General features: G+C 51.5%; 1 protein-coding gene across 2 annotated transcripts; it reads left to right on the top strand.

The window, feature by feature from the left end:
* The first annotated feature begins 5,210 nt into the window (after positions 1-5,210).
* On the top strand, positions 5,211-8,556 carry SPDYC (speedy/RINGO cell cycle regulator family member C). 2 transcript variants are annotated; one of them, XM_058527366.1, is made up of 6 exons: positions 5,211-5,352; positions 5,623-5,681; positions 5,938-6,023; positions 6,129-6,300; positions 6,391-6,733; positions 6,926-8,556. In XM_058527366.1, the coding sequence occupies exons 1-6, from the start codon at positions 5,211-5,213 to the stop codon at positions 6,958-6,960; spliced, it is 837 nt and encodes a 278-aa protein (XP_058383349.1). In that variant the 3' UTR covers positions 6,961-8,556. The 2 variants fall into 2 exon arrangements, with proteins under 2 accessions (XP_058383349.1, XP_058383347.1); XM_058527364.1 differs by having other exon boundaries at positions 6,391-8,556.
* Positions 8,557-9,636: the final 1,080 nt, after the last annotated feature.

Below are 9,636 nucleotides of genomic sequence, written 5' to 3'. Positions count from 1 at the left end.
GGTAATGAAAAGAAATGAACTATTGACACATGCAATAACGTGGATTGATCTCCAGGGCACTATGTTGAGTGAAAAAACCAACCTCAGAAGGTCACATACTGTATGATTCCACTTATATAACATTCTTAATGTGACAAAATTATAGAGATGGAGAATAGGTTAACGGTTGCCAGAGGCAGGGGTGGGGAGGAGACTGTGATACTCTAAAGGGATAACGTGAGGGAGGTCCTCTGGGGTGATGGAACTGCTCTGTGTCCTGACCGAGGTGGTGGATACACCAATCTATGCATACGATAAAAGTTATAGAACTAGACACACACAAAAATTTAAAAAGTGAGAGCTGGGCTGGCCTGTGGCTTGCGGTTAAGTGCGCACGCTCTGCTGCTGGCGGCCCGGGTTCGGATCCTGGGTGCGCACCAACGCACTGCTTCTCCAGCCATGCTGAGGCTGCGTCCCACATACAGCAACTAGAAGGATGTGCAGCTATGACACACAACTATCTACTGGGGCTTTGGGGAGAAAAAAGGAGGAGGATTGGCAATAGATGTTAGCTCAGAGCCGGTCTTCCTCAGCAAAAAGAGGAGGATTAGCATGGATGTTAGCTCAGGGCTGATCTTCCTCACACACACACAAAAAAGTGAGAGCTTGTAAAAACTGATGAAATCTGAATGATTCATCCCTGATGAATCCAATGTCAATTTCCTGGTTCTAACTGCACGATGGTTATGTAAGATGTTACCATTGGGGGAAGCTGGGTGAAGGGGACACAACAACTTTCCATACTGTTTTAGCAACATCTGTGAGCCTAAATTCTTTCAAAATAAAAAGTTAAAAAAACAGTTCTCCCCGATGTAGAGTGTCAGATCCCCAAGGCTGGCACTGAAGGGAATGAGCCTGAAGCCCAGCTGGGTTAAGGCGCTTAGCCCACTTGCAGGCTTCTTTTTGTACCCCCTTACTGGTCTCTAGCCTTATTTATGGTGGGGAGAGAGAGATGGAAAACACAGCTAGTCTGGGGGATTCATTCGCAGTGTTGCTGAACACCTTCTCTGTGTCAGGCCCTGTCCAGAAACAGCACTGGACCAGACAGCCAGGCCCTCCAGCTTATGCCTCAACGTGGGGCCTGGGCCAGGCAGCCAGGTTGAAATGTGGCTCTCCACCAGCTGTGTGGCTGGCAGTAAGTCACTTAACCTCTCAGAAACAACCCGAACTCTGTGTTTTAGTTGCTGTTGTTTTCATTCGTAAAACGAGGCTGCCAATATACCCACTTCATGGAGTGGCTGGGAAAAACATGAGCTGATTCAATTATAGTTTCTTTCTCTTTTTTTTTTTTTTTTTTTTTGTGAGTAAGACCAGCCCTGAGCTAACATCCGATGCCAATCCTCCTCTTTTTGGTGAGGAAGATTAGCCCTGGGCTAACATCTGTGCCCATCTTCCTCTACTTTACATGGGAGGCCACCACTGCACGGCTTGACAAGCAGTGCCTCTGTGCACACCTGTGATCCGGGCCTGCGAACCTGGGGCCCCCTAAGTAGAGCCAGCGCACTTAACCGCTGCGCTAACTGGGCCAGCCCCTCAATTATAGTTTCTTTAGTAACATGTTTAGGGGGCTTGCTATGGAGGCCGCGGGGTTCACAGTTTCCTTTCTGGGAGAGGCCGACAACAAGTACACGAGGGGAACCACACACACACACATGCAACAGGGTGGAGACCAGGTAGTCAGGGAAGGCCTCACAGGCCTCAGGGAGCATGGGAGGTGGCGATGGAGAGACCATGAAACCCAGAGAGACTAGAGAGACAAAGATACAAGACCCAAGGAAAGACTCAGACAAGAGAGGTTGAGAGACCAAGAGACCCAAAGAGACCAAGAGACTCAGAGACACCCATAGAGACTCAGAAACCCAGAGATTCCAAGATGCCCAGAGACCTACAGAGACCCAGACAAAGAGACCAAGAGATTCAGAGACCCAGAGAAACCAAGAGATCTAGGGGCCGGCCCTGTGGCATAGCGGTTAAGTGCTCGCGCTTCGCTGCTGGCCGCCCAGGTTCGGATCCTGGGCATGCACAGACGCACCGCTTGTCAGGCCATGCTGCGTTGGTGTCCCATATAAAGTGGAGGAGGATGGGCACAGATGTTAGCCCAGGGCCAGTCTTCCTCAGCAAAAAGAGGAGGATTGGCATGGATGTTAGCTCAGGGCTAATCTTCCTCACAAAAAAAAAAACAAGAGATCCAGAGATCAAAAGAGACCAAGAGATTCAGAGGACGCACATAGAGACTCAGAGACTGAGAGAGAGCCAGAGAGAGCCAAAAAGACCTAGAGACCCAAAGAGACACACAGACCCAAAGAGGCCAAAAGATTCAGGGATATCAGAGACCTGGAGACCCAAAGAGATCCAGAGAGACCCAGAGACACCGAAAGACTCTGAGACACAGAGACACCAAGAGACCCAAAGATACCAGAAACTCAGAGAGATTGAGAGTTCAGAGAGACCCAGAAACCAAGAGAAACCGAGGGACACAGAGAGACACAGAAAAGGAGGGGCAATCCCCAGCAGTGAAAACACACTGGCAGCCTGGGTCAAAGCCTGAGGCTGGGAGCAAAGCAGAGACGGGTGCTGGATGTCCACCAGTGAAGAGCAGTTGTCTTGCAGGAAGGAGCCTGCATCTAGGGTCCGGGGACCTGGGCTCCAGACCTGGCCCTGTGCTCACCACCCGCCTGGCCACATTTCCTTCATTTTTCATTCAAATGTCAATAGGTTGGGCCCCTGAGCCTCAGTTTCCCATCTGAAAAATGGCCATGAGAACCACAAAACCTACTTCATAGGGCCAAATGCACATTGTGTTGGTCAGGTGACTTGAGCCCACTTGTGTGGTTATTAGTGGTGGGACTTTAAGCATAAGTGATTCAACTTGTTTCTGGGCCTCCATTTCAATTAAATACGTATTTAAAAAGTCACTTATTGCCACCTCACACTCATTAGGATGGCTATCAACAAAACAGAAAATAACAAGCGTTAGCAAGAATGGGAGAAATTAGAACCCTTGTGCACTGTTTGTGGGAATGTAAAATCGTGCAACCGCTGTGGGAAAGTTTGACATTTCCTCAAAAAATTAAAAATAGAATTACCCTATGATCTAGCAATTCCACTTCTGGGTATATATCTCCAAGAATTGAAAGCAGAGTCTCGAGATATTTGTACACCGATGTTCATGGCAGCATTATTCACAATAACCAAGCTATGGAAACAACCTAGTGTCCATCAATGGATGAATGGATAAACAAAATGTGATATATACATAAAATGAATATTATTCAGCCTTAAAAAGTGAGGAAATCCTGACATATGCTACAGCATGGATGAACCTCATTATGCTAAGTGAAATAAGCCTGTCAAAAAAGACAAATACTGTATGATTCCATTTATATGAGGTACCTAGAGGAGTTGAATTCATAGAGATAGAAAGTAGAATGGTGGTTGCCAGGGGCCAGGCGAGGGGAAATGGGGAGTTATTGTTTAATAGGTATAGAGATGCAGTTTTGCAAAATGAGTTCTGGAGATGGATGGTGGTGATGGTTGCACAACAATATGAATGTACTTAAAACCACTGACTTTAAAAATGGTTAAGGTAGTAAATTTTATGTTATGTTTTACCACAATAAAAAAATTTAAGGAAAAAAAGTCACCTGTCAAATGTGGAAAGGAATGCAGGTGCTAACTGTCCCACAGGATTGGTAGAGAGAGTAAACGAGCCAGTGAAGACGAAAAGGCTTAAGGTCTGCTGGCTCGGGGGCGGGGGATGGGGGGGTGGGGGGGTGGGGGGGTGGGAGGGAAGCTTGGTGGTCCTGGGCAAAGACCTCCTTTCCCAGCTTGGAGCCACTGGCCCGTCTCTCCCTACTCCAAAGGATCTTGGGAAGGAGATGCGGCCTTTGGGAATTCTCACGCCAGGATCATCCCGTCTCTGGCTCCCAGGTTTTGGGATTCCTGGATCTGAAACAAACACAGACACATCCAGCGACCCTGCCCCAGCAAGGCACAATCAGTGAGCTGTAACTTACCAATCAGCCACTCGCCGCAGCCCAGGCCTCATTTCCAGGCCCCTCACCTTGGCTCCGCATCTCTATAGAGGTGGGGAGAGGGTCCTGCCACCTTTCAGGCCCTGGGGTCCAGCTGGCCTGCCTTCACCCGTCTCGTAGGTGATAAAGGTGTGGAGAAGCTTTCACCGTGGGGAGCCACAGCTGGGAGGGGAGCTACAGAGACTGGATTCTCTCCGCGCAGAGGTGGGCGGTGATGGCGAAAGCCCACCTCCTCCCCAGGAAGGGGCCTGATTGGTGGAGGGCCACAGGGCGGGGCAGTGCTGGGGCTATATAAACGCACGAGCAGCGGGAACAGAGTTATGCTGTAGGTCATCCATGAGCTCAGGTAAGGCTTCTTCGGGGAGGAGGCTGGGCTGCTTGTGGGAACCTAGATGGAGGCCCCCCCCAGGTTGGCCACGGGGTGGTGGTCGGCACCTTCTCCTGAACCCGTTAGTTGGCGTCTCTCTCTCCGTAGCTTGAAATGTTTGAGGTGGCCCCACCTCAACTTGGCTCGAAACCCAAGCGTTCATGTAGCATCATTCCTCTCTCTGGGCCTTGGTTTCCCCTTCATGAAGTTGTTGGTCCTTTCAAGCCTGCCGCTTTGGTGCGGGGTGAGGGGGTGGTTGAGAGTTGAGGGCAAGAGGAGCAATTAAGATCTTCAGCTTTGGGGTTCAGACAAGCTCCGCCTTCAAGTGGTGGTGAGACCTCTGTGCTTCAGTTTCCGTGTTTGCAAAATGGGGCTTAAATTGTACCTACCTACCAGGATGAAGAAAGATAATGCCCTTAAAGCATTTAGCACAGCTCCAGGCACTTAGGAGGCCCTCAGCGGTGCCTGCTGCTGCGGTTCTCGCTCTCTGGCCTTGCCTGGGGTGCCAGGAAGAGGGTGGGGTGCTGCAGCCTCCAAAAACTCTGCTTCTTTTCTGGCTCCCCACCCCACCCGAATCCCAGTTTCCTTCTGTTCCCAGCCCCCACGTCTCCACCCCCGTCCCTCCACCTTCTGGAGGTCCTCTGTCAGGCCAGCCCTGTCAATCCTCTTGACTTGTGGGGTCGAGGGGGTAGCTGCTGAGTCCTGGGGCTGCTTTCTCTACAGGTCACCCTGCCCCACCCCACCCCGCCTGCCCCCCAGCCCCCTATGAGATGAGTGACACCCAAGACCCTGCCACTGCCCCTGCGGTTGCCACCCAGGTAAAGCTGGGGGGCTGGAGCCGTCAAGGCGTGGGCAGTGGGTCTCTCCGTTCCCCCCAGCACCAGGAGCTCCAGGCCTTCCTCAGCCTTCTGGGTGAGTCCATGAGGGGGCTGGCACGGGAGGGGCTGTGGGGACCAAATGTGAAACGGATGTGAGTGGTGGAATCTTAACCCTCCCGTGCAAGCGCCTGAAGTCTCCGTCTCTTCCCTTCTCAGGAGACCCCGGTTTTGGGCGGGGCGGGGGGGGGGGTTGTGTCAGAAAGCGAGTTCTGTGGAGGCTTGACCTTTGAAACTTCTGATGCCACTCTTGTCTTGTGGGGGCGGGTGGTGACCCCAGTCCACCATTCCTCCTCTCTACCCCCAGAGCACAGTTTCCTCCAGGAATTCCTCTCCAAAGATCCCTGTTTCCAGATTTCGGATAAGGTGAGGGGGCACAGTGGGGGTAGAGGCGGGGGTCACTGGGGAAGGTTGAATTAGTGGGGCTTGAGTGCTGCTCATTCATTGGCTCCCCTGGGCTGGTGGAGGGAGCGCCTCCCTTTTAAACCCTTGTCTTTCAGGCCCCTCCCCACCATGTTACTGAGGTTTTTCTAACCCCCACCAGAACTTCCTTGGGTGCACACAGGCTGGTGCAGCCCCCCACCCAGGGCCTCCCTAACCTCTCCGTGTCCCATCTTTGCAGTACCTCCTGGCTATGGTGCTGGTCTACTTCCAGCGTGCCAACCTGAAGCTCTGCGAGTACACCCACAGCAACCTGTTCTTAGCTCTGTGAGTGGCCCCAGTGGGTGGTGGAGACGCTTGGAGCTGTAGGATGGGTCAGGGCAGATGCTTCTTATGGCAGATGCTTATTATGGCCCCCGCCTCTGCGGCCAGGTACCTTGCAAATGACATGGAGGAGGATCTGGAGGACCCCAAATGTGTGATTTTTCCATGGGCCCTGGGCAAAGATTGGCGTCGTCGCATGTCAGACTTTCTGCACCAGAGGGACAAGCTGTGGGCACGGATGGGCTTCCGGGCCGTCGTGAGCCGCCAGTGCTGTGAGGAGGTGAGGACCAGCCAGCCAGCTGGCATCCTGGGGTCGGGGAAAGAGGCTGGACCTCCCATCCCCATTTACCATCCACTCTACTCATGCCAGGTCATGGCCAAGGAGCCGTCCCACTGGGCCTGGACTCGGGATCGGCGCCCCCACCACGGCAGGGCTCAGAGGAGCTGTCCAAAGGCCCAGGTTCCCCTCCCCCGAGGCCCCGGCCTCTCGCCACCCCACTGTTCCCTCTGTGGCTTGCCCCCTCACCGCAGCCACTGCTGCCACTACCCCTGCCCCTTGCCTGTCTTATCCAAGTGCCCTTCCCCAGACCCCGAGTGGCATCGTGCTGCCTGCCAAGCCTGTGTCTCAGTGCCTGAAGACCCCTGGGGTGGGGGCTTCCTCATCGTCCTGCCGCTCCGGCTGCAGCTGGAGCCAGGCACCTATACCCTCCACCGTGAGTTGGGGACAGGAGCTGAGGGTGGCCTTGGGAGCCCAGGAGGCGGGTATGGGGCCCAACAGAATGAGAAGGAGGGGCACGGGGCCTGGGGTCCAGCAGGCCTGGGCACCATCCCAGCTCTGCCACCTCCTGGCTGGGTGAGCTTGACAAGTTTCCTCTCTGAGCTGCTCTCTGTCCTTCTCCCCCTAGTTTTCCCAAAGCCTCGGCAGTGCCCTGGGCGCTGACACTCACTTGCAGGGTGAACAGCAGCCTGCTGGCTTGCCCGCTGACCCAGCGCTCTACTGGCTGCGCCCCTGTGGCCTCCTGTCTATGGACCTCAGGCTGGCAGTGCTGCCCCTGCCCCCTGCCCCCTCCTCCCAACTTGCAACTGTACCCACTCTGACCGGGGTCCCCTCTAATAAACTCGTGTCCACAGGACACCAACTGTGCTCAGGCCCCAGCCTGGCTCCTTGACCCAGGGTGGGAGTGGGAAGGGAGTTGGGGGGAGAGGGGGATCTGCCAGGTTGAGGTGCCAGTTGTTGAGACCCATGAGCACAGGCTCTGGAACAGATCTTCCCCTTCCCATTGGTGGCCAGTCGTCCTGAGCCTCAGTTTCCCCTCTGTGACATCACCTATGGATGATGAGATCTACACAGTGTAGAGGGGATTGAAGGGGACAAGGTGTGTGTGTAGTCCTTAGAAGAGGGCCTGGAACCTAACCTATTGGACTAAAAAGCTCAAATGGAAACAGCTCTATAGTCAGTCTAGAAATGCCTGCAGGGCCCGGGCTGTTTAGAAATAAGACTTAGTCCTTGCCCTGGGCTGCAATCAAACATAATGTAATTATTATAATACAACCCCCCACAAAAGTAAATTTGTTAATGAGGGAGCATGGAAGGCTTTCCAGAGGGTGGCATTTGAACTGGGCCTGAACAATGTCAATTTTGCCCATGGGGGGGCAAGGGGGAAGTTGTGAGGAAGGATATTTTTGGAAAGACAGTCTAGACTAGTGACTAAGACTTAGTCTCTGGTGCCAGACAGCTTAAGTTCACATTCCAGGTTCCTGTGTGATCTTGGTGTGTAATTTAATCTCCTCCATTGCCGCATCTGTGAAATGGGTCTATACTAAAATGGGTGTTATGAGATTTGAATGAGTTAATCCCTAGAAGAGTTTAGAACAGTGCTGCTGGAATAGAGCTCAGTGAACCAGGGTGTAGAGGGAACTGCTGCCTAGAGGGGAGGGTGTGTTGGGGAGAGGTAGAAGGAAGACGGAGAAGGCTGGAGAAGTAGCTACAAGGGTCAGATGGCAGAGGAATCCCCTGCATACTCAACGAGTGGCTCCCAAGGAGCGAGGTGGTAAGAAAGCCTGGAGATTGCGGACATTAGAAGCCAAGACAAGGGCTAGGAAGTATTTTTAATTTGTTTTTCAAATAGGTAATATCTTCACATGTACATTTTGCATTTTGAACTGAGTCACCTCCTACCCCTGACTCCTGGCCACCTGGTTCCCCTCCCTGGAAGCAGTGAAAGTAACAATTTATGTCCTTCCAGAGAAAGAATCTAAACATACATAACCAAATGTGGTGTAATAAAATATATATATATATTTGGTCTTTGTTCCTGGTTTCTGGCACAGAGCTCTTAAAACCCTTGGAATCTCCTAAGTGATAGGAGTGTCTTTTGTTATTCATGATGAGCCCCTTTCAGCCACATCTGAGTTTCTGCTAATGAGGTGACTCAGGGTAGGGCCCCTACAGGGCTTCAAGGTGGGGGCTGGTCACCAGTAAAACCAATCTAGTGGGTGCAGAACTTTGAGCTCCCCCACCACCTCCGGGGAGGGGAGAGGAAAGGGGCGGGGCTGGAGATTCAGAGCGTTTCTGGGTTGGTGAACAGAGATATGCTGGGAGGGTGGCTCCCCGGAGAGGGCACTCCGCCCCCCCCCGCCCCCCTTGCCCTATGCATCTCTGCTATATGGCTGATCCTGAATTGCATCCTTTATCCTAAACTGGTAATAGTAAATAGAGCACTTTCCTGAGTTCTGTGAGCCTTCTACCAAATTATCAAACCTGAGGAGGGAGTCATGAGCACCCCCAAATTTGTAGTTGGCCAGACAGGAGTGTGGGTCACCTGGGGGTCCCATTTGTGGCTGGTGTCTTGTGGGACTGAGCCATTAACCTAGGGGTCTGGGAATTAGTGTCAAAACTGAATTGAATTTTAGGCACCTAATTGGTGTTGGAAAGTTGGAGAATTGATGTAGAAAAATCACCTGTATTTGGTATCTGGGAAAAAACACATTTGGTGTGAGAAGTGGTGTCAGAAAAAAGACCACACCAGATATGTATATATGTCCCATCTCCTTTTTTCAAAACTGAAATGGAAGAATTCCATGCATCCTGTTGTGTGCTTAACATATTTTGAAGATGGTTCCTTATGCATACATTCCTTTTGACAGCTGTATAGTATTCCTCTTTATGGATGTACCACAATGTAACTTGTTCCTTCTGATGACATTTAAGTTTCTAGACTTCTGCTATTCCAAACAGTGCCACAGAGTGTCACTAAGACCTTGTAAGGAAATCATTATGCAAATGTGGAAAGATATCTGTAGAATGAATGCCTAGAAGAATTGCTCAGCCAAAAGCCAAGTGAGAATTGTCATTTTGATGATTTTTGCCAAATGTCTGTCTATAGAGGCTATGTCCATACCACACCCCCTCCCCCCAGAAGTGCATGTAAAGGTGCTTTTATCAGTGAGGTACCAGAATTTTTATCTTTGTCAAATTGATAAGTAGAAAATAGTGTCTTGGTGAAGTTTTAATTTGTTTTTCTTTTGGATGAACTTAAGCATTGTTTCATGTTTAAGAGCCGTTTGTCTTCTTTTCTGTGAACTGTACTTGTCTTTGCCTGTTTCCCTACCGTTT

Source organism: Diceros bicornis, chromosome 31 (genome assembly GCF_020826845.1).
Source record: "Diceros bicornis minor isolate mBicDic1 chromosome 31, mDicBic1.mat.cur, whole genome shotgun sequence".
NCBI lineage: Eukaryota > Metazoa > Chordata > Mammalia > Perissodactyla > Rhinocerotidae > Diceros > Diceros bicornis.
The sequence above is the reverse complement of the archived record's forward strand: the minus strand, read 5'-3'. Positions and strand labels throughout refer to the sequence as shown.

Bases quoted from the DNA above. Each gene is read 5' to 3' on its own strand.
- SPDYC (XM_058527364.1), top strand. From the start codon at position 5,211: ATGAGTGACACCCAAGACCCTGCCACTGCCCCTGCGGTTGCCACCCAG. The intron at 5,353-5,622 runs GTGAGTCCATGA...CTCTACCCCCAG, and splicing joins GGCCTTCCTCAGCCTTCTGG to AGCACAGTTTCCTCCAGGAA. The intron at 5,682-5,937 runs GTGAGGGGGCAC...CCATCTTTGCAG, and splicing joins GTTTCCAGATTTCGGATAAG to TACCTCCTGGCTATGGTGCT.